At 50.2% G+C, this 25,187-nt stretch overlaps 1 protein-coding gene across 8 annotated transcripts in view; it reads right to left on the reverse strand.

Moving 5' to 3' along the window:
* Positions 1-978: 978 nt before the first annotated feature.
* LOC134923511 (uncharacterized) overlaps positions 979-25,187 on the reverse strand; it is a 210,390-nt gene continuing 186,181 nt past the window's right edge. For all 8 annotated transcript variants that reach the window (XM_063920809.1, XM_063920793.1, XM_063920825.1 and 5 more), the window contains 3 exons: positions 23,514-23,573; positions 23,349-23,414; positions 979-1,192 (listed from right to left, as the gene is read on the reverse strand). In XM_063920809.1, the coding sequence (XP_063776879.1) occupies positions 1,121-1,192; positions 23,349-23,414; positions 23,514-23,573 (198 nt within the window). In that variant the 3' untranslated portion in view covers positions 979-1,120. The remainder of the gene's footprint in view (positions 1,193-23,348; positions 23,415-23,513; positions 23,574-25,187) is intronic.

Here is a 25,187-nt window from a genome sequence, read left to right on the forward strand (position 1 = left end):
GGACTCTCCCCTTTTGGTGGGCACTGGCTGATTGTCTCTATTTTGCCCATAACCAGAGATATCAGCCTTCCAGCAGCTGGTCCCTGCTCCAGCTCCACACACCTGGTATGCAGTTTTATATTTTCATTGGTGGATTGCTCTGGCTCCTGAACTCTAATCCCCAAGTCCCCAATACCTTCTGACAGGGGAGACTCTCTAGTTTTTTTATCCCATTAAAAGCTAAAAAACCTATATTCGGGAACTGGAGATATCTGCAGTCAAGCAAGCTGCCCTCCCAGCATAAAATTATGAATTTTAAGCCTACTTCACTATCGTATTATCCCTCCCCTGCTTATTAAACATCCCCTACCACACTGGAAGTCATGCATCAGGGCCCCTTCATTCAGACCAATGTCCTCTTGTACAGTTTAGTGTTCTCCCTCCCACCCCATCTCCCACCATCTGTGCGTTAAAAAAGTAATTAGTAATTAGGTGTAGGTCCCACATGCGGAGCGGAAGATAGAACACCCCCTACTGCCTGCAGTACATCAAAGCTGCTGCTGATAGCACCCCCCACCCCTGCTGCTGGCGGATGGGTAGGGGCCCCAGTGCACTGCTTTGCCCAGGGACCTACACTACTGTTAAGGCAGCCTTGGTTTAGCTATGTTTTTTAGTTGATTTTCAGCTTAGTACATTAGAAGGGTTCAAAATCACAGTGAAAACACAACTACTTATGCAAACCTGGGGCGAAATGTAATAGAGTGAGAGTTTCAGAAAGTGAGAGATTTGGTAAGGTTTTGCAGTTTTTTTTGAAAGTGGCAATCATTTACACTGCAAGATCAACCTGGTTTGCAGTGTAAATGATTGCCACTTTAAAGAAAACCTGAACAACCTTACCAAATCTCTCACTTTCTAAAACGCTCACTCTATTACATTTGGCCCTTGATGTTAGTAAATTCCCCCCTTGGATTTGCATTTTGAAAAAAAAAAATTCACAAAAAAGTTTTTTATGTTTATTTTTGTATTTTAAATTAATATTGCAGATCTTTACATTACTATGTCTTTCACGATCTAAACATTTTAAAGCCAAATCCTTAATTTTGTTGTGAAACTACTGTATCGGAATGTTGCTGATAGATGATCATTTCTGGTTCTTCACTTCTGTGAGTTTGTCCAACAGCATCTCTTTGTTGGGTCCTATTATTCTATTTATCTATAAGACATTAAAATCAGGATATCAGTAACAATTAGTATACTGTAGGTGGATGTCTCAGTCATACATTTAATACAGTAACAAAAATACAAATTCCTGAAAGTTTTGTTTTTGTGTAATGTTGTTCATGTATGTATGTATGTATGTATGTATGTATGTATGGGTTGGGTATGCGTGACCAGTGTCGGACTGGGGCATGTAGGGCCCACCGGGGGAATGCAGTGGTAGGGGCCCATATTAGGGGTGTGTCCAGTCTGCAGAGGGGGTGTGGCCTGCCACCTCATTGTTATGACTAACCATTAGAGAGTGCAACATCTGGGCCCCGTCATAAATATATACAGTAAATTCAGCTGCTGCATGCATTATAATGTGTCAGATTAATAACAGCAATGCACTGTAGAAAATATATCATAGTCCAGTATAAGGTAACGTGTATAATGTATAATTCAAGTGCACAGTCTGGAACCTGATCCTTAGTGCAGGAAGTGGGCCCCCAGGCAGTGGGGCCCACCGGTGGTTCCCCTGTATCCCTGTGGGCCAGTCCAAGCCTGTGCGTGACCTATATATGTATGTATGTATATTTATTTATTAGTTCTTTTGCTGCTGAGGATTTATCAGGAAATGTCCATGTAGTGCTCACAAACTATTTTGTTTATATTTTTTGCAGAAGTCTGTGGGGGAATTCAATTGTTTTTATAGGCGTCTAAATTTTTGCTCCGATCAGATGCCCATTAGTTATGACAGACACATTTCAGCTCGCAGTCCTGGAGGTGGTGAGCTGAAATGTGCAAAAAGTGAGCGGTTTGGGCGCCCAAACAGCACTTTTCCCTGTCGCGTCCATTAGTTTAGTAGGGTGCTGCTGCTTTATGCAGCTAAACTCTGTCTAATCAGGCGCGATAAGCACCCAAAACAAGTGAATTGCAACAATGGCGCCCATTAATTATCACGGCTTTTGAAATGAATCGCCCTGAATTTTCAGGAATACATTTTGTTTATTTGTTTATTTATATCTCCTTGCATGGTAAATAAAAACTACTTAAAATGTCTCCCTGAAATTGCAAGAAAATTAAATAAGAGCAAATGCATGGGGATTTTCTTCTAATCCCTACCAAGAATTACTTTGTGCTTCTTGTTTTGGCATTAATCCACCTATCCATAACAACAAAACAGAATTCTACATTTAGTCTTTCATAATAAAATCTGTACAGGGCTGCAAAAAAGCATAGAGCTGGCTTCTTGTAGGAAGCCACACTTTTGCCTTTTACGCAGACCTATCTGGCGGGATGTAGTTATGTGACCGGTCACAATACCTCCCCCTACATCCCACATCCTCACAATCCCGACGGTCGGCATGCCGAACAACAGGGACTCTTCCCACTTGTGGGCGTCCACACACCCATAGAGTGTCAATAGAACCCGCAGGTTGCCACCAAGCCCGCAAGGGGCTTGTTGTGCTCGCCCCCATGCCGGCATTCCGCAGCCGGGACCCCGGCAGATCTCACATATGACACTACTATCTGCCTTCTATGCGCCGGTCCCAGCACGTGCCGGATCAATTGCACAGGTCCTGGGACCCGGTGACTGACTGTCTCCTCTCCTCTTTGGGTACAGGGGAAGCGGCAGCCCCCCTAGAAAAAAGCAAGTAAGAACCGCCACTGGTACCAGGGTGTGGGAACAGCTGGGATGCACGGTGTCAGTGGGCACAGGTGTAGCTGCATCATATCATGTACACAGGGTGGGGACAGAGGGGTGCTGTACAGTGACAGAGTATACACAGTGGGGGAACAGGTGGGACTGCACAGTGTCAGTGTACATGACGGTAGAGCTTTACAGTGGCAGTGTCTACAAGGTGGGGGCAGAGTACTGTATACTACTGTATACATGCAACTTATCTATAAGCTACAAGAAATAGGGCTAGGAAGCACAATATGCACTTGGGTCAAGAATTGGTTAGATAACAGAGAGCAGCGCGTTGTGGTTAATGGATCTCTTTCAAATTGGACTGAAGTGCTAAGTGGTGTGCTGCAAGTCTCGGTATTAGGACCGCTATTGTTCAACATTTTCATTAAGGACCTAACAGAAGATCTGGTGTCTATTTTTGCAGATGATACCAAATTGTGTAAGGCTATAAATACAGAGAAGGATGCCGAGTCTCTTCAGAATGACTTAGTTAAATTAGAAGCATGGGCAGCCAAATGGAGCATGCGCTTCAACACAGACAAGTGTAAGGTAATGCACTGTGGTAACAAGAACAAAAATAACACTTACAAACTGAATGGGGTAACATTAGGGGATACTGTACTGGAAAAAGACTTAGGTGTTCTCATTGATAGCAAACTAAGCAGCAGTTCCCAAAGTAGGATGGCAGCAAAAAATAAGAATTTACTTACCGATAATTCTATTTCTCGTAGTCCGTAGTGGATGCTGGGGACTCCGTCAGGACCATGGGGGATAGCGGGCTCCGCAGGAGACAGGGCACATCTAAAAAAGCTTTTAGGTCACATGGTGTGTACTGGCTCCTCCCCCTATGACCCTCCTCCAAGCCTCAGTTAGGTACTGTGCCCGGACGAGCGTACACAATAAGGAAGGATCTTGAATCCCGGGTAAGACTCATACCAGCCACACCAATCACACCGTACCACTTGTGATCTGAACCCAGTTAACAGTATGATAACAAAACGAAGTAGCCTCTGAAAAGATGGCTCACAACAAGAATAACCCGATTTTTGTAACAATAACTATGTACAAGCATTGCAGACAATCCGCACTTGGGATGGGCGCCCAGCATCCACTACGGACTACGAGAAATAGAATTATCGGTAAGCAAATTCTTATTTTCTCTAACGTCCTAGTGGATGCTGGGGACTCCGTCAGGACCATGGGGATTATACCAAAGCTCCCAAACGGGCGGGAGAGTGCGGATGACTCTGCAGCACCGAATGAGAGAACTCCAGGTCCTCCTTAGCCAGAGTATCAAATTTGTAAAATTTTACAAACGTGTTCTCCCCTGACCACGTAGCTGCTCGGCAAAGTTGTAATGCCGAGACCCCTCGGGCAGCCGCCCAAGATGCGCCCACTTTCCTAGTGGAGTGGGCCTTTACAGATTTAGGCTGTGGCACGCCTGCCACAGAATGTGCAAGTTGGATTGTGCTACAGATCCAACGTGCAATCGTCTGTTTAGACGCAGGAGCACCCATCTTGTTGGGTGCATACAATATAAACAGCAAGTCAGACTTTCTGACTCCAGCCGTCCTAAACTATATATATATATATATATATATATATATATATATATATATATTTTTAGGGTCCTGACAACGTCTAGTAACTTGGAGTCCTCCAAGTCCCTAGAAGCCGCAGGCACCATAATAGGTTGTTTCAGGTGAAAAACCTGACACCCCCTTAGGAAGAAAACTGGAGACGAGTCCCAGTTCTGCCCTGTCCGAATGGAAAATTAAATATGGGCTTTTGTAAGACAAAGCCGCCCATTCTGACAATCGCCTGGCCGAGGCCAGGTCCAACAGCATGGTCACTGTCCATGTGAGATATTGGTCAACAGCATGTTCACTTTTCATGTGATATATTTCAAATCCACAGATTTGAGCGGTTCAAACCAATATGATTTTAAGGAATCCCAACACTATGTTGAGATCCCACGGTGCCACTAGAGGCACAAAAAGGGGTGTATATGCAATACTCCCTTGACAATCTGTACTTCAGGAACTGAAGTCAATTCTTTTCGGAAGAAATTCTACAGGGCCGAAACTTAAAACCTTAAAGAACCCCAATTTTAGGCTCAAAACACTCCTGTTTTCAGGAAGTGTAGAAATCGACCTAGTTGAATTTTCTTCGTGGGGCCTTCCTGGCCTCACCCACGCAACATATTTTCACCACATGTGGTGATGACGTTGTGCGGTCACCTCCTTCCTGGCTTTGACCAGGGTAGGTATGACCTCTTATGGAATGCCTTTTTCCTTCAGGATCCGGCATTCAACCGCCATGCCGTCAAACGCAGCCGCGGTAAGTCTTGGAATAGACATGGTACCTGCTGAAGCAAGTCCCTTCTTAGCTCCCCAGGCCCTTAGTCCTTTGTGAGCATCTCTTGAAGTTCCGGGTACCAAGTCCCTCTTGGCCAATCCGGAGTCACGAGTATAGTTCATACTCCTCTATGTCTTATAATTCTCAATACCTTGGTTATGAGAAGCAGAGGAGGGAACACATACACCGACTGTTACACCCACGGTGTTACCAGGACATCCACAGCTATCGCCTGAAGGTCTCATGACCTGGCGCAATACCTGCCCCGTTTTTTGTTCGGGCGGGACGCCATCATTTCCACCTTTGGTCTTTGCCAATGGCTCACAATCATGCGGAAAAACTTCCCTATGAAGTTCCCACTCTCCCAGGTGGAGGTCATGCCTGCTGAGGAAGTCTGCTTCCCAGTCGTCCACTCCCGGAGAGAACACTGCTGACAGTGCTATCACATGATTTTCCGCCTAGCGAAAAATCCTTGCAGTTTTTTCACTGCCCTCCAGCTTCTTGTGTCGCCCTTTCTGTTTACGTGGGCGACTGCCGTGATGTTATCCACTGGATCAATACCGGCTGATCTTGAAGCAGAGGTCTTGCTAAGTTTAGAGCCTTATAATTTTGCTCTTAGCTCCATCTATGTGGAGAGAATTCTCCAGACTTGATCACACTTTCCTGGAAATTTTTCCCTGTGTGACTGCTCCCCAGCCTCTCAGGCTGGCCTCCGTGGTCACCAGCATCCAATCCTGAATGCTGAATCTGTGGCCCTCTAGAAGATGAGCACTCTGTAATCACCACAGGAGAGACACCCTTGTCCTTGGATATAGGGTTATCCGCTGATGCATCTGAAGATGCGATCCGGACCATTTGTCCAGCAGATCCCACTGAAGAGTTCTTGCGTGAAATCTGCCGAATGGAATTGCTTCGTAATAAGCCACCATTTTTACCAGGACTCTTGTGCAATGATGCACTGACACTTTTCCTGGTTTTAGGAGGATCCCGATTAGCTCGGATAACTCCCTGGCTTTCTCCTCTGGGAGAAACACCTTTTTCTGGACTGTGTCCAGAATCATCCCTAGGAACAGTAGACGTGTCCTCGGAAAAGCTACGATTTTGGAATATTTAGAATCCACTCGTGCTGTCGTAGAACTATTAAAGATAGTGCTACTCCGACCTCCAACAGTTCTCTGGACCTTGCCCTTATCAGGAAAGCGTCCAAGTTTCTTTTAAGAAGAATCATCATTTCGGCCATTACCCTGGTAAAGACCCGGGGCGCCGTGGACAATCCAAACGGCAGCGTCTGAACTGATAGTGACAGTTCTGTACCACGAACCTGAAGTACCCTTGGTGAGAAGGGCAAATTTGGACATGTAGGTAAATGTCCCTGATATCCAGTGACACCATCTCGTCCCCTTCTTCCTGGTTCGCTATCACTGCTCTGAGTGACTCCATCTTGATTTGAACGCTTGTATGTAAGTGTTCAAATATTTCAGATCTCACCGAGCCGTTTGGCTTCAGTACCACAATATAGTGTGGAATAATACCCCCTCCCTTGTTGTAGAAGGGGTACTTTGATTATCACCTGCTGGGAATACAGCCTGTGAATTGTTTCCAATACTGCCTCCCTGTCGGAGGTAGACGTTGGTAAAATAGACTTCCGGAACTTGTGAGGAGGAGACGTCTCGAATTTCCAATTGAAACTCTTGAGATGACCCCCTACCGCACCTGAGTCCGCTTGTACTGCCCCAGCGTCATGCTGCGGACTTGGCAGAAGCTGTGAAGGGCTTCTGTTCCTGGGAATGGGCTGCTTGCTGCAGTCTTCTTCCCTTTCCTCTACCCCTGGGCAGATATGACTGGCCTTTGCCCGCCTGCCCGTATGGGGACGAAAGGACTGAGACTGAAAAGACTGTGTCCTTTTCTGCTGAGATGTGACTCGGGGAACAAAAGGTGGATTTTTCAGCTGTTGCCATGGCCACCAGGTCCGATGGACCGCCCCTTTATACGGCAATACTTCCATGTGCCGTCTGGAATCTGCCTCACCTGACCACTGTCGTGTCTTCGTCTGGCAGATATGGACATCACATTTACTCTTGATGCCAGAATGCAAATATCCCTCTGCGCATCACGCATATATAGAAATGCATCCTTAAAATGCTCTATAGACAATAAAATCTTGTCCCTGTCAAGGGTATCAAAATTTTCAGTCAGGAAATCCGACCAAGCCCCCTCAGCGCTGCACATCCAGTCTGAGGCGATTGCTGGTCGTAGTATAACACCAGTATGTGTGTATATACTTCTTAGGCTATTTTTCAGCTTCCTATCAGCTGGCTCCTTGAGGGCGGCCGTATCTGGAGACGGTAACGCCACTTGTTTTTATAAGCGTGTGAGCGCCTTATCCACCCTTAGGTGTGTTTCCCAACTCGCCCTTACTTCTGGCGGGAAAGGGTATACCGCCCATAACTTTCTATCGGGGGAACCCCACGTATCATCACACACTTCATTTAATTTATCTGATTCAGGCAAAACTACAAGTAGTTTATTCACACCCTACAAAATACCCTTATTTGTGGTACTTGTAGTATCAGAAATATGTAACACCTCCTTCATGCCCTTAACATGTAACGTGTGGCCCTAAAGGAAAATACGTTTGTTTCTTCACCGTCGACACTGGAGTCAGTGTCCGTGAGGTAAATGGGCGTTTTTACAAGCCCCTGACGGTGTCTGAGACGCCTGGACAGGTACTAATTTGTTTGCCGGTCGTCTCATGTCGTCAACCGGCTCGCAGCGTGTTGACATGATCACGTACTTCCACAAGTAAGCCATCCATTCCGGTGTCGACTCCCTAGAGAGTGACATCACCATTACAGGCAATTTGCTCCGCCTCCTCACCAACATTTTCCTCATACATGTCGACACACACGTACCGACATACAGCACACACACAGGGAATGCTCTGATAGAGGACAGGACCCACTAGCCCTTTGGGGAGACAGAGGGAGAGTTTGCCAGCACACACCAAAATGCTATAATTATACAGGGACAACCTTTATAAAAGTGTTCCTCCCTTATAGCATTTAATATATATTTATATCGCCAAATCAGTGCCCCCCCTCTCTGTTTTAACCCTGTTTCTGTAGTGCAGTGCAGGGGAGAGCATGGGAGCCTTCCCCTCAGCCTTTCTGTGAGGGAAAATGGCGCTGTGTGCTGAGGAGAATAAGCTCCGCCCCCTTTTCGGCGGGCTTTTTCTCCCGGTTTTTAAGAACTGGCCTGGGTTAAAATACATACATATAGCCTTAATGGCTATATGTGATGTATTTATTTTGCCAATAAGGTACTTATATTGCTGCCCAGGGCGCCCCCAGCAGCGCCCTGCACCCTCCGTGACTAGGTCAGTGAGCCGTGTGACAACAATGGCGCACAGCTGCAGTGCTGTGCGCTACCTTCATGAAGACTGTGAAGTCTTCTGCCGCCTGTTTCCGGACCTCCGTTCTGCCGTCTTCTTCAGCGTCTGTAAGGGGGATCGGCGGCGCGGCTCCGGGACGAACCCCAGGCTGACCTGTGTTCCGACTCCCTCTGGAGCTCAGTGTCCAGTAGCCTAAGATCCCAATCCATCCTGCACGCAGGTGAGTTGGAGATCTCTCCCCTAAGTCCCTCGTTGCAGTGATCCTGTTGCCAGCAGGAATCACTGAATGAAACCTAAAAAAAAAAACTTTTCTAAACAGCTCTTTAAGAGAGCCACCTAGATTGCACCCTTCTCGGACGGGCACAAAAACCTAACTGAGGCTTGGAGGAGGGTCATAGGGGGAGGAGCCAGTACACACCATGTGACCTAAAAGCTTTTTTAGATGTGCCCTGTCTCCTGCGGAGCCCGCTATCCCCCATGGTCCTGACGGAGTCCCCAGCATCCACTAGGACGTTAGAGAAAAGGCTAATAAGATACTAGCATGCATAAAACGGGGAATTGATGCAAGGGACGAGAGTATTATACTCCCATTATATAAATCACTAGTGAGTCCACATCTTGAATACGGTGTACAACTCTTGGCACCGTACTACAAAAAGGATATCCTGGAAATAGAAAATGTTCAGAGGAGGGCGACTAAACTAATTAAGGGCATGGAGACGATGGAATACAAGGAAAGGCTTGAAAGACTAGGCATGTTTACATTGGAAAAGAGGAGACTAAGAGGGGATATGATCAACATCTACAAATATATAAAGGGACAATACACAGAGCTTGCGCGGGACCTGGTTTTGGCCAGATCAACACATAGGACTCGTGGACACTCGCTCAGGTTAGAGGAGAGGAGATTCTGCACAATACGTCGTAAAGGCTTTTTCACGGTAAGGACAATACACAGAGCCGGATTAAGAGGGGGGTCCCGGGAATAAGTACCCCGGGCACCCTTTTTTCAAAGGGCCCCCCGTCGCCGCCGCAGATCGGAACAGAGATCCGATCTGCGGTATTGCCCTGCGCTCCCGGGAGCCGGCGCCATACGCAGCAACAGGGCAGCTCAGCGATAGCCGTCCCTGGCGCCTCTGGCTTCCGGCTCCCGGCGGCGGCTCCACTGCCTGTTATAGAAGGACAGCTGAGCGACGGCTCAGCTGTCCAATAGTGTGAGGAACAGCAGCCTGCGGATCAGTCATTGGCTGGGCACGCAGGCTGCAGGGAAGGAGGAGGGTGGAGTCGGACAGCATCCCGTGGACTCCGTGGAGGCAGCAGCAAGCCCAGCACCCATTCTCAGCCAGCTCAGGGGACTCCTTGGCTACCTGTACCTGTGCAAAAGCACATAAAAAACGCAAGGCTGCATTACAGTATGTTCTGGGTTTTTATATATATATATATATATAAAAATATATGTGTGTGTGTATATATAATATATATATACATACACACACGCGCGCGCGTGTTTGTATGTATATATATATATATATGAATATATATGTGTGTGTGTGTATATATATATATATATATTGTCAAAGTCAAAAAATATCATGATGCATATGCCTTGTACTAACCCCTCATGCACATGCCCGCTGCGCGTGCACTCGCTCTGCCGTGTGTGCGCATATTCGCACTTTGCGTAACAGAGCTTTCACGGCCATGCGCTTGGCGCGCGGTATGCGCATTTACGATAGAGTTTGTGAGCATGTAGCGTGCGATTCGATCATAGCATATTTAACCCATTTAGTGCATTTTATAGTTAATATTCACCTAGACCATATCAGCAAGTATGATTAGTTTAAACTGTTCCTGGACAGAGGGATTCCTCTTTGCATGATAGGAAGGGTCAGATAAAGGTTGAAAGGTGGTTTCTAGTATCCAGCTGTAGGGTATTTTAAGGGTAATATTCCGATGTTATTTAGGAAAGCATCGCTCGCTCCTGCGTATAGTTATGTACAAAAGTAGTTTATGAACATTAACTGTATTTGCTGTTTATTACACATGCGGCGGGAATCCTGAGGATACCTCCCACCTGAGCAGTTGGGGAAAGACACAGCCCACCTGTTCAAATCCACCTATGACCTTTGCTGTAATGTAGAGACACATCCTTGTGTCCAATGAACAATGAGATTACAGATACCATTGTATTGTGAATGTATGTTGTGTATATAAAGACCACTGTTGCCTGGCCAGCCTCAATTGTCTCTGAAGGCTTTCTTCCTGAACAGCCGAGGACTGGATTCCAGGTCGCGCGTGCAAAAGATTACCCACGTATGTATATTTCTCTGTAGCCATTGTTCGCCCTTGTTTGCAATTATTCGCCATTGTTCATGTTATGTTCTGTTATTATGTTAGATTTCTGTGTTAGCTTGTAGTGTATAAATTGTATTGTTTTTCCCCTTTTCTCTGAATAATCCACGGCGGTGTTAGAGCTGCTGTGGTTTTACCCAAACCCTGTCTTGTGTTTTCACTTCTCTCCAAAGGGCTTTTCTTAGCGTCTCAACCACTCAAACAGCACACACATTGTTTGTGGTTTTAAGCGTTACATCATTGTAGTATTTGACTACTAAGGTTTAGAGTATAAGCATATTCTTACTGTGTTCAAGTAACAAGGTTTAAAGGTTATCAACTGTGTGTGCGCCCGCTGTGTGTATTTCATACACTCAGCGTAGCATGTGTACGCCAAGTGCGTACCACGTGCGGGACTCCATACGCAATTAGCGTACGAAGTGCGTAGCACGTGCACGTGGTCTAGCGGCCATAGTGGCTCCAAGGTAATAGTATATAGCTTTATGTTTAATGATAATTAATTGACATTATCAATATATATATATATATATATATATATATGTATTATAGTCATATTTATCATAGGCGTGCGCACGGGGGGAGGGGGGTGCCTGGTGCACACAGGCACCCCCTAATGTCCAGCACCCCCCTCACACACGACTGTAGCTGACTCATTGCAGAGCGCGCAGTTCTATTCCTGACTGTGACTACACTGTACGCCCGACAGCCCGCTCTCTACGGCCGCTCGCTACGCCCGCCCACACCCGCTCTCTACACCCGCGTCCATCATCCACCCGACCCTTCCCTCTCTACACTCGCCCTCTATGCTTGGTCAGCAGGCCCGGCAACAGACATGCCGCTGCAGGGGTGGTAGAGGGTACATTTGTCAGCAGCACCTGCTACCGGAACCCACATGATTTTAATTTTAAATCTTAGGGCCCCCCTGTCTTAAGTACCCCAGGCCCCCCGAAGCCTTAATCCAGCTCTGACAATACGTGTTTGGAATTCCCTACCTGAGGGAGTTGTAATCGCGGAATCTGTCAACACCTTTAAGAATGGGTTAGATAAATTCCTAATGGATAAGGATATCCAGGGGTATGGTGCATAGTCACGCATTATAGTTACTACAAAAAGTGATAAAATGCAACGGCTGACATCAGCATCAGTCAACAATTTTAGACAAATCATCATGCATAGGAGACCACAAACAGGTTGAACTCGATGGACAAATGTCTTTTTTCAACCTCAGATACTATGTTACTGTTACTAGTTTTTATCTGCTTTAGTTTGCAGACAGCTGTTGACTCCCAATACAATCTCTCCAGAGGTGAAGCTGGCCCAGAAGTTCATTCTTTTTGCAGAGAGTTCACATAGCACTATTCTAGACTGCTCCTAACTGCACTGGCCTCTGCCCCCCCCCCTCTCTCCTTCTCCCCGTACATACTCCAGCAGAAGGAAGAGCAGCCCGACTCCTCCAATAAGCCCAGACCCCTTTATCCACTCTCCAGCCACTAGGGTCCTGGGAAAGGACGCCTGACTTCCCACTGGTCAGCAATGGCCATTTTCTTTTAGCCTGCTATGGGGGCAGCCATTTTCTGCTAGCCCCTGTGGTTCAGCAGCTAGGCAGGTGCAACGTTATAACTCAGAGCAGTCGAAGCAGGAGGCCCGCTGTTTGCCTCCCACAGCTAGATGGCTCTGGACTACTTACATTTTACTGACCCAGGGGACAGCTGGCACCCTGCTCCCCTTGCCAGCCAGCCTCTGTCTCCAGGACACTTTGATTGATATACATATATATACACAAAGCAGGGGAGGGGAGGGTGGCTGGACACATAGCAGGGGGAGGGGGTGGCTGGACACACAGCAGGGAAGGGAGGGTGACCGGACACATGGCAGGGAGGGAAGGGGGTAGGGGGTGGCCGGACACAGCGGGAAGAGGGGAGGGGGGTGGCCGAACACACAGCAGGGGAGGGGAGTGTGGCCGGACAAACAGCAGGGGAGGGTGGCCGGACAAACAGCAGGGGAGGGTGGCCGGACAAACAGCAGGGGAGGAGGGAGGGTGGCCTAACACACAGCAGGGGAGGGGAGGGTGGCCGGACACACAGCAGGGGAGGGGAGGGTGGCCGGACACACAGCAGGGGAGGGGAGGGTGGCCGGACACACAGCAGGGGAGGGGAGGGTGGCCGGACACACAGCAGGGGAGGGGAGGGTGGCCGGACACACAGCAGGGGAGGGGAGGGTGGCCGGACACACAGCAGGGAGGGGAGGGGATGGCCGGACATAGCGGGAGGAGTGGGGCTGGGCGAATACACAGCAGGGGAGGGGAGGGTGACCGGACACACAGCAGGGAGGAGGGGGGTAGGCCGGACACATGGCAAGGAGGGGAGGGTGGCCGGACACACGGCAGGGAGGGGAGTGGGGTGGCCGGCTGCAGGCTTGGCTCCACCTATCACACACTCAGCGATCACTGTGCTACAGCAAGCGTGGCGTGCAGCGGTGCTGGACATTAGGGAGTGCCTGTGCGCACCAGGCACCCCCTGTACGCACGCCTATGCGCTACCAGCCCACATATGCCACACTACATCACTATGCTATATCCCTCCCATATGCTGCACTTCATAATTACACTATACATACAACATACTACATCACCACACTACACTACTCACAATAAAATTAAAACATCCCAGTTCCTCATTCTTAATGAGCTCACGTGAGTTCTCTCCCCAACGAAGCTCCAGACCAAGTAACAATGAAGACACCAGCAGCGTGTAGGGGGCAGGCCTGGTCCACTTATCAGGAGAGAGCAGTCACAGGAGGGTAAGAAGGGGGCGGGGCCTAGTCCTACAGACGGGAGAGAGCAAGGTACAGGGGTAGAAGGGGACGGCTGATGTGAAGAAGGGGGCGGGCCTATTCTTACAGGCTTTCAAAATTCGACTTTTTAAAATTCGACATTTAACAAATTCTACTTTTCTGCAATGGTACAAATGCAGCAATTCGACAAAAGTATATTCAATTGAAGTTTGTAAATTCGACAACAGTGCTTTTAAACTGTAAATTCATCATTTTCAATCCGCCACACTTTGCAGGCGGAATCTAATAAATAAAAGTTTTTTTTTTTGGTAATAGCATATCTATATTAGAAGGGATTAGGTACTTGGTTTGTCTTTTTTGGAGGCACAAGTATTATTTATATATTTTTTAAAAGATTATTATTTTTTAAAAGGAATGTAAAAAACCCGGAAAAAAAAATTGCGTGGGGCCCCCCTCCAAAGCATAACCAGCCTCGGGCTCTTCGAGCCGGTCCTGGTTCTAAAAATCCGGGGGGAAAACGGACAGAGGATCCCCCGTATTTTTAGAACCAGCACCGGGCTCTGCGCCTGGTGCTGGTGCAAAAAATACGGGGGACAAAAAGAGTAGGGGTCCCCCGTATTTTTTACACCAGCATCGGGCTCCACTAGCTGGACAGATAATGCCACAGCCGGGGGTCACTTTTATACAGTGCCCTGCGGCCGTGGCATTAAATATCCAACTAGTCACCCCTGGCCGGTGTACCCTGGGGGAGTGGGGACCCCTTCAATCAAGGGGTCCCCCCCCCCAGCCACCCAAGGGCCAGGGGTGAAGCCCGAGGCTGTCCCCCCCATCCAAGGGCTGCGGATGGGAGGCTGATAGCCTTGAGAAAATTGAAAGAATATTGTTTTTTCCAGTAGTACTACAAGTCCCAGCAAGCCTCCCCCGCAAGCTGGTACTTGGAGAACCACAAGTACCAGCATTCGGGAGAAAAACGGGCCCGCTGGTACCTGTAGTTCTACTGGGGAAAAAATACCCAAATTAAAACAGGACACAGACACCGTGAAAGTATAACTTTATTTTACACCTGCCGACACACACATACTTACCTATGTTGACACGAAGCAGTCGGTCCTCTTCTCCAAGTAGAATCCACGGGTACCTGAAAATAAAAGATAATTATACTCACCTGATCCAGGTTCCAGATTAAATCCACGTACTTGGCAAAACAACAAACCGAACACCCGGACCAGACGGACTGAAAGGGGTCCCATGTTTACACATGGGACCCCTTTCCACGAATGCAGACATCCGAATCTCGCGAGAATCCAGACAGCGGGATGATGACGTTCGGGCGCGCTCGGGTTAGCCGAGCAAGGCGGAAAGGTTCGAACCTGCCTCGGACCCGTGTAAAATGGGTGAAGTTCTGGGGGTTCGGATTCCAACAAACCGAACCCACTCATCACTAGTATGTACGTGTGTGTCAGGTGCCGTGCGCGTACGTACATGTCAGTGCCAAGCGTGCACGTACGTGTGTATCAGGTGCCGTGCGTGTACGTACGTGTGTGTCAGGTGTCGTGCGTGTACGTGTGTGTGTGTGTCAGGTGGCGCGTACCTACATGTGTGTTTGTCAGGTGCTGTGCATGTGTGTACGTACACGTGTGTATGTGTCAGGTGCCGCGCATGTACGTGTGTGTGTGTGCCAGGAGCCGCGCGTGTACATGCGTGTGGGTGTCAGGATATACGTACATACGTGTAGGTGTCAGGTGCCGCGCATATACGTACATACGTGTAGGTGTCAGGAGACGCGCGTGTACGTACATGTGTGTGTGTGTGTGTGGATGTCAGGAGCCACGCGTGTGCATACGTGTGTGTGTGTGTCAGGTGCCGCGCGTGTACGTGTGTGTGTGTGTGTGTGTGTCAAGTGCCGCGTGTGTACGTACGTATGTGTGTGCCTGGAGCCACGCGTGTACATACGTGTGTGTGTGTGTGTGTGTGTGTGTGTGTGTGTCAGGTGCTGTACATGTATGTGTGTATCTCAGGTGCTGCATTTGTATGCGTCAGCTGCCACGTGGGTGTCAGGTGTTGAGCGTGTATGTGTTTGTGTCAGGTGTCGCATCTGTATGTGTGTGACTGTCAGGTGCTGCGCGTGTATGTGTGTGTCAGGTGCTGCATGTATATATGTGTGTGTTAGGTGCTGTTCATGTATGTGGGAGTGGCAGGTGCATGTGTATATATGTGTGAGTGGCAGGTGCTGCGTGTGTATACGAGTGTGTGTGAGGTGCTGCGAGTGTATGTGTGTGTTAGGTGCTCTGAGTGTATATGATTGTGTGTCAGGTGCTGTGCGTGTGTGCGTTAAATGCCACATGTATATATGTGTGTCAGGTGCTGCCTGTGTGTATGTGTGTCAGGTGCTGCATGTCTGTAAGTGTGTGGGTGTGTCAGGTGCTGCATGTCTGTGTGTGTGGGTGTGTCAGGTGCTGCATGTCTGTGTGTGTGGGTGTGTCAGGTGCTGCATGTCTGTGTGTGTGGGTGTCAGGTGCTGCATGTCTGTGTGTGTGTGTCTGTCAGGTGCTGCATGTGTGTGTCAGATGCTGCATGTATGCGTGTGTGTCAGGCGCTGCGTGTGTGTGTGTGTCAGGCGCTGCATGTCTGTGTGTCAGGTGCTGCGTGTGTGTGTGTCAGGTGCTGCGTGTGTGTGTGTGTGTGTGTCAGCTGCTGCGTGTCTGCGTGTGTGTGTCATGTGCTGCGAGTCTGCGTGTGTGTGTGTCAGGTGCTGCGTGTCTTCGTGTGTGTCAGGTGCTGCGTGTGTCAGGTGCTGCGTGTCTGCGTGTGTGTCAGGTGCTGCGTGTCTGCGTGTGTGTCAGGTGCTGCGTGGGAGTATGTCAGGTGCTGCGTGGGAGTGCGTGTGTCAGGTGCGTGAGTGTGTGTGTCAGGTGCGTGTGAGTGTCAGGTGCTGCGTGTGAGTGTCAGGTGCTGCGTGTGAGTATGTCAGGTGCTGCGTGTGAGTGCGTGTGTCATGTGCGTGTGAGTGTCAGGTGCGTGTGAGTGTGTGTGTCAGGTGCTGCATGTGAGTGCGTGTGTCAGGTGCTGCGCGTGTGTGTGTGTGTGTCAGGTGCTGCGTGTGTGTGTGTAAGGTGCGTGAGTGTATGTGTGTCAGGCGCTGCGTGTCTGTGTGTGTCAGGCGCTGCGTGTCTGTGTGTGCCAGGCGCTGCGTGTCTGTGTGTGCCAGGCGCTGCGTGTCTGTGTGTGCCAGGCGCTGCGTGTCTGTGTGTGTCAGGCGCTGCGTGTCTGTGTGTGTGTGTGTGTGTCAGGCGCTGCGTGTCTGTGTGTGTGTGTGTCAGGCACTGCGTGTGTGGGTGTCAGGCGCTGCGTGTCTGTGTGTGGGTGTCAGGCGCTGCGTGTCTGTGTGTGGGTGTCAGGCGCTGCGTGTCTGTGTCAGGTGCTGCGTGTGTGTATCAGGTGCTGCGTGGGAGGCGTGGCTGGACACACAGCAGGGGTCGGGAGGGTGGCCGAACACACAGCAGGGAGGGGAGGGGGGTGGCTGGACACACAGCAGGGAGGGGGGGGGGCGGACACACAGCAGGGAGGGGGGGGGTGGCCGGACACACAGCAGGGAGGGAGGGAGAAGGGGGGGGCGGCCGTACACACGGGAGGGAGGGAGGGGCGGCCGGACACACAGCAGGGGGAGGGGGGGGCGGACACACAGCAGGGAAGGCGGGGGGAGGTGACACACAGCAGGGAGGGCGGAGGGGGGGAGCACAGCAGGGAGGGCGGGAGGCGGGACACACAGCAGGGAGGGCGGACACACAGCAGGGCGGGGGGGGACACACACAGCAGGGCGGGGGGGGGGGACACACAGCAGGGCGGGGGGGGGGACACACAGCAGGGCGGGGGGGGGGACACACAGCAGGGCGGGGGGGGGGACACACAGCAGGGCGGGGGGGGGGACACACAGCAGGGCGGGGGAGGGGGGACACAGCAGGGCGGGGGAGGGGGGGACACAGCAGGGCGGGGGAGGGGGGGACACAGCAGGGCGGGGGGGGGACACACAGCAGGGCGGGGGGGGGGGACACAGCAGGGCGGGGGGGGGGGACACAGCAGGGCGGGGGGGGGGACACAGCAGGGCGGGGGGGGGGACACACAGCAGGGCGGGGGGGGGGACACACAGCAGGGCGGGGGGGGGACACACAGCAGGGCGGGGGGGGGACACACAGCAGGGCGGGGGGGGGGACACACAGCAGGGCGGGGGGGGGACTCACAGCAGGGCGGGGGGGGGGACACAGCGCGGGGGGAGGGTGGGGGGGGGACACACAGCAGGGGGGGGGACACACAGCAGGGCGGGGGGGGGGACACACAGCAGGGCGGGGGGGGGACACACAGCAGGGATGGGAGGGGAGGGGGGGACGACACACAGCAGGGCGGGGTGGGGACACACAGCAGGGTGGGGGGGGACACACAGCAGGGATGGGAGGGGAGGGGGGGGGACACAGCAGGGAGGGCGGGGGGGGGGACACACAGCAGGGAGGGCAGGGGGGACGGCACAGCAGGGAGGGCGGGTGGGGGGGACGGCACAGCAGGTAGGGGGGGCACAGCAGGGAGGGGGTGGACACACAGCAGGGAGGGGGGGGGGCGGACACACAGCAGGGAGGGGGGGGGGTGGCCGGACACACAGCAGGGAGGGAGGGAGAAGGGGGGGCGGCCGTACACACGGGTGGGAGGGAGGGAGGGGCGGCCGGACACACAGCAGGGGGAGGGGGGGGCGGACACACAGCAGGGAAGGCGGGGGGAGGTGACACACAGCAGGGAGGGCGGAGGGGGTGAGCACAGCAGGGAGGGCGGGAGGCGGGACACACAGCAGGGAGGGCGGACACACAGCAGGGCGGGGGGGCGGACACACAGCAGGGCGGGGGGGGGGGGACACACAGCAGGGCGGGGGGGGGGACACACAGCAGGGCGGGGGGGGGGACACACAGCAGGGCGGGGGGGGGGACACACAGCAGGGCGGGGGACACACAGCAGGGCGGGGGGGGGACACACAGCAGGGCGGGGGGGGGACACACAGCAGGGCGGGGGGGACACACAGCAGGGTGGGGGGACACACACAGCAGGGCGGGGGGGGGACACAGCAGGGCGGGGGGGGACACAGCGCGGGGGGAGGGTGGGGGGGGACATACAGCAGGGGGGGGGGACACAGCAGGGCGGGGGGGGGGACACACAGCAGGGCGGGGGGGGGACACACAGCAGGGAGGGGAGGGGGGGACGACACACAGCAGGGCGGGGTGGGGACACACAGCAGGGTGGGGGGGGACACACAGCAGGGATGGGAGGGGAGGGGGGGGACACACAGCAGGGAGGGCGGGGGGGGGGACACACAGCAGGGAGGGCGGGTGGGGGGGACGGCACAGCAGGGAGGGGGGGCACAGCAGGGAGGGGGGGGGGACACACAGCAGGGAGGCAGGGTGGGCGGGGACACACAGCAGGGAGGGGGCACACAGCGGAGGAGGGGGGGCGGCACACAGCGGAGGAGGAGGGGGGGGGCGGCACACAGCGGAGGAGGGGGGGGGCGGCACACAGCGGAGGAGGGGGGGCAGCACACAGCGGCGGAGGGGGAGGGCGGCACACATATTACAGAAACCTCTCAACTCAATCTAAATACAGAATAGATTGTGTGTGTTTAAAAGCACATTATAGCATCTGCATTATGAGCTTAAATAACCAATGCAGCCCTGCGAAAATATTGTCCCACAGGAATTCTAGGCTGGCCCTGCAAAAAGCATTCTCTCTGAGCACTCAGCATCTCTATGTGAAAAGCACAGCACATGTGAGGACGTGGACAATCTGGAGGAATCATGTTTCAGCTTGCCCCTAATTGAGGGGGGGAAAAAGTTACTGCAACTGTGGCGCACGAAGTCTCCGTCCTGCACACGGCGCCGGCACAGCTCCGGCTCCCAGCTCCGCTCAATGTGCAGCTGCGGCTCTCCGGGCACCGGCGGGGCGTCGTTACAGGTCACAAAGCTGACCAAGAAGGCGGCCTGCGGCGCCAGCACCGGCCAGCGGCTCACCGGTAATCCGCTACGCCTGATAGCCGCGGGGGGACAGTAGGAGCGACAGCAGCGGGCAGCCCACGGCACCACAGGCAGAGGAGACGCAGGCAGCCACCAGGAGCGGTCAGGCTGGCGGCCGCGCACACAGCGGGAGGGGAGTGTGGCCGGACACGCAGGGGGGAACGGGGAAAAGAAGCAGGGTACACAGTGGGGGGCTGCCTGATAATACTCACCCAGCGGTGTGCAGCTCCGGCGATCTCCTCCCGCTGGCTGTCCTCCTGCAGCTCCACGTGACTCCTTCCCTCTCTGTCTCCTCGTGCCCAACTGCCAGAGCTACTCTCTGTACACCCCCTGCTGGCGGCCACTGCGCAGGCGCAACAAATTGAGATGCCCTATCTCTATAATGGGGCATATTTCTCTTCATTAAAAAAAACCTATAACTTTCTGAAAAACCACAACCCCAAAAGGCACTACACAGGGACATACTCTATCTAGTAAAACAAACCCCAAGTCTTAATTCGTCCCCTATCCTGAGTTATGCCTTCCCAAAAATCTCCTCATTCACTCTATAGGAAAACCATGTCAAAAAGCCACTGAGGGAGTGGCAGAAAAAAACTGACAGTTGGAACTTTAGGTTACTCCCAATTCCTCAATTTTTATTATTTTGCCCTGAAATTTGGCATGCAGCACCGGGTGACGATTCTACGCTCCCATGCCAAATTTCAGCTCAGTACGTCCAATCAGTTTTGAGGTGTAGCCCCTCAAACACCATGCCCCCATCTCAGAAGTTCCCTATGGGAGAATTCCGTTTGTTCGATTCAGCCTTAATATAAGGGCACGACCGTGCCCTTATAATATATTAATGCTAATTCTTCTCCGCCATCCCCTTAATCCACACAATCCCCCCCCCCACCTTTTCAACTGCCCAAACCCCTCCCAGCCCTTCACCCCTGCCCCACACATACACATTTATTTAGCCTGGCACGCTATTCTTCTATATATTTCACCTCTCACTAATGTCCTCCTCGTCATCTTGGTCTCTCTTAGTTCCCTTTGTTAATCCCTCTCCTCTTTCACTCTCCTCATTGTACTGCCCCCGCCCACTAAGCCCTGATTCCCATCCTTGCCACAATTTGATTTTTCCATCCTTACCCCAACTCTCACTTTAACCAGGTGCTCTCCCCATATCCCTTCTCCAAAGAACCCTGATACCCGCATTCATATCTCTCTCCTACACGCTGTCCCTCTCTCCTGCACCCTCTAGAAAGACAGGTCTGAATGTAGTAAACCATCAATGAATTTCAGATCTCCCCATGTGACACCACTACTCCTGCCGCCCTCTCCTCTGGTGGTCTTTCAGTCTCCCATACCTCCCCATCTAGGGGGTCAGCAAGGTGGCTATGTAGGTACTTCTCTCTACCTGCTATTTTTGTCAGTTCATACTGTAGCACCAAAATGTTCCCTGTCATTCTCTTTCTTTGAGCTTCAGTCTATTCGCCACTTTCATCCTGTTCTCCTTTTATCAGCTGTTTTCTATTGCCCCCCTTTTCTTATCTCAAATTTAATAACATTGGTGCCTGATTCCCCCACCTTCCACTATTCTGACTTCCCTCCCTCATCTTAGGTGACTTCAGTATTCCTATTGATAATCCCCTCTGCCCAGGGACGGACTGGGGCCAGAATTCGGACCTGGCATTCTCATGCACGTGCACGGTGCAGAGGGTGTACGCATCGGGCATGCCGCAGGGGGTGGGGGCGTGCCATGAGTCAGGAGGGTGTGGACTCGCCACCCCCCCCCCATTTTGTAGAAATGCACACTACGGGCGGGGCGCATGGACTCGGCGAAAGGGGGCGTGCTGCATGTTATGGTGGTGTGGACTCGCGCTACACCCCCAATTTTGTTAGAACTGGTACTTCAGGCAGCAGGGGGCACAAACAGAGAGTGGGCAGCTGCGTTGTGCACGGCCTTCCCAGCTCTCTTTGTGACTGGACCGGCCCACCTGCCCATCGGCCTTTCTGGCATTTGCCAGAAGTGCCAGATGGGCAGTCTGGCCCGGCCCTGCCTCTAAACTTTAATCCCTCACATCAGCTTTTGGTCTCTCTCAATGGACCTCCTCGCCCTCTCATATTAGTGAATTCTCCCTTAATCTGTAATTATCTCACCATTTCAAAAACAAAAAAGGAAGATGGGGCTAGAATGTTCATAGGGCCTAATACAGACCCGATCGCTGCTGTGCGTTTTCGCACAGCAGCGATTGGGTCTGAACTGCGCATGCGTATGTGCCGCAATGCGCAGGCACGTTGGCCCTTAGCGCCAGGGAGCACCAGTCAGCGATGGGATGGATGAAGAAAGCGATCGCACTGGCGATCGCAAGAAGATTGACAGGAAGAGGTAAGTTGTGGGTGGCAACTGACCGTTTCCAGGAAGTGTCTGGAAAAATGCAGGAGTGTCAAGCCATTAGAATGCACCTGGATTGCAGCTGAAACTCTATATTTGGATGACAATATGCAGGCAATTTTTGCATGCACTTTCTTTAGATGTGATTTAAACCCATTTCCCTACCAACTATACGTGATCTCCAACATAGGCGTGTGCAGCACATGTCATTAGGGTGTGTACTGCCATGGGAAATCTATAGATGAATACTCTGCATCACCCACCCATACCTAGCATCACCCACGGGTATTTCTACTACTATTGTAGTGTTATTTAGTCCCCCTCTAATCATGTATTGTTCAATCCTTCTCATATCATGTCCACCCAACTTCCCCACATACCCCATTAATTCCTTCCATTCCATCGACCTCACTTACCTATGACCATTTTATGTCACGCAGTGGCGATACCAATTCATAATATGCCAAGCATAACTATACCGTGTACTTTATATAGTACGGTACATGTATGGTATTGCTCACTGCACTGTTCTATCTGCAACTCCTCTGGGCAGAAATAAATAGGGTGCAACGTGAAAGGTAAGGCTACACTGCAAGTTCTTGTGAGTCATGGACTCACTCACCGGCGCTGTCATCTCATCGGAATGCCGGCGGCACTATTCATTTTACTGAAATGCACATGACATGGTCCAACACTAGGGTGTGTCCTGGCACACCCAGAACCCTATGTGTGCACACTTCTGAGCCCTGGAATATCCGTAATAGACGTCCTATTTTTTCTGGTTCATAAATAATGTGCAGAGGAACAACTCAAATCTTCCTGCTTCCTGACAGTTGTGGATTAATGTGGGAAGATATTGTGAAAGCAAAAGGAACACATTAATTTCTTACAATGGGCAGATACTGTCAGAGAATAGAGTTATCTGCAGAGTGTTAAATAGCATTAATAATGCAGCTCATTCTGTACACAGATATAGTGACTAAACGCTAAATCTAGTGATTCAATCTGTACACACTCCTATAAATGCAGACAAATCTTATTAATTTATATCAGCTGGTTTATCTGTCCTCCCTATGACACATCCAGAATATGACATCTATATCTATAGCTATGACATTATGCCATGTTATCAAATAACAGGATATATATGAATTAATTTACCGGTCTGCGTTTATTGTAGAAAAAGATGTCCGGTACACCATTGATGTCAAAACTATCCAGAAGTTCCTGCAGATGACACATAATGCAGTATTACAGAAACACAGAAAAACGAACTTTATATTTCATTTATACAGGCATTTTAGAATACATTGACAATATAGTTACTTTTGCAGTGGTGATGTCAATTTTCTTGAACTTTATATCAGGCATCTGAGGGCACAGCTCCTGCCAAAAAATAAGGACATAACTTAACTCTTGGCACTAAACATTAATAGTAAAACATTCTCCCTTTTATAAAGCATTTAGTATATGAACAGCAAGTACATTTTTTCATTAGACTTTAAACAAAATCTACCCCTGAGGGATCTCTACGGTATATTAAGCTACTCAAAAAAATGGAGTAACCAAGAATAAGAGACTACTGTAGTAAAATAAGGTTACCCTAGTAACGAGGCATTTTTGGCCTTCTTCAATTAATAAATCACTCAATGTAAACACTCAATATTAATGACCCTCCTTTAGAAATAATATGATAAAATGATGCCAGGACATTAATCATTAATTGAGGCCTCCAATATACATTCTATTACTGCAACAATCTGTGATTTTGGGTATCATGAGTTTCCCACTTGAGCTCAAGATAACAGAATACTCTCTGCAATATCAGTTGAGATGTGCGCAGTGTCTCGTGTTTTGGTTCTGGTTCTAATTTAATTGTCATGTTTTGGTTTTGGAATTATTTTTCAAAACCACCCTCAACTGTTTTGGTTTGGAATTAGGATTTAAGATTGGAATCTTGGGCTTTGGATTTTTTGAAAATGGATGGAAATAGCTATTGTCATGTAATTTTTGCAATCCAAAGACCGAAACTCTGATTCAAAATCCAAATTCCAAGCCGTGGGAAGATCTGAACAATGTACTCGGTCCAGATCTGCAAACTTTGTGTGGGTTTGGATTTCTAAAGAACCAGACCGCATATCTCTAAATATCAGGTGTGCAGAGACCAGCAGTATACATAAATTTAACTCAGAGGTTCCCAAACTGTGTGCCGTGGCTCCCTGGGGTGCCTCGGGACACTTGCAGGGGTGCCCTGGGTTGGTGGTCCAGGACCAATTCAAATTATTCATAGTCAATATAATAGGCAAAACCAGTGCTGGTGGCTGCCAGTCATAAAATATGTGGTCAAACAGAAGCAAATCTTGTCCCTCACCACACAACTGACCCTAAGGATGACATATAAACGCGATTTACTTAATGTAATATTTCTTTCTAAATTTCTCAATAAGAAATTTTTGGACTAGGGGTGCTGTGAAAAAAAATCTGATATTCTAGGGCGCCGTGATTCAAAAAAGTTTGGAAACCACTGATTTAACTAGTAAACACTGTAACATTTCTGCCTATACTTGAAGTCAAAATTTTATTTCATAGTAGAAGAGAGTATGTTTGCATTGTAGTCACTTGACTGATCCCATAAGTTCAACATGGAAAATTCACTTTATAACTAAAAAGAATGTCTATAAGGAGGGGCTAATTATATATAAAAATAAGTTATATATTTATTGCTCTTAAATATAGTTTTATATATATTATATATACATAGTTATATTGTGTACACATAGCACAAATTTTGACCTACAGACATATATGGAGAATCTTGCATTTAGCAAATCAAATATATGCAGCACATGGAGGTGGAAACCCCAAATGAGTCAATTAAAAACAGGTTTAAAATAAAAAGGAGAAACAATATTTGGATTATATTTAATAATAACATAGTAAACCATACAACATGGAAAATGTACACATTAAAAGAGTATGACATATTTCTCCACTAGGACT

The sequence above is a fragment of the Pseudophryne corroboree genome, chromosome 1 (genome assembly GCF_028390025.1).
Source record: "Pseudophryne corroboree isolate aPseCor3 chromosome 1, aPseCor3.hap2, whole genome shotgun sequence".
Taxonomy (NCBI): domain Eukaryota; kingdom Metazoa; phylum Chordata; class Amphibia; order Anura; family Myobatrachidae; genus Pseudophryne; species Pseudophryne corroboree.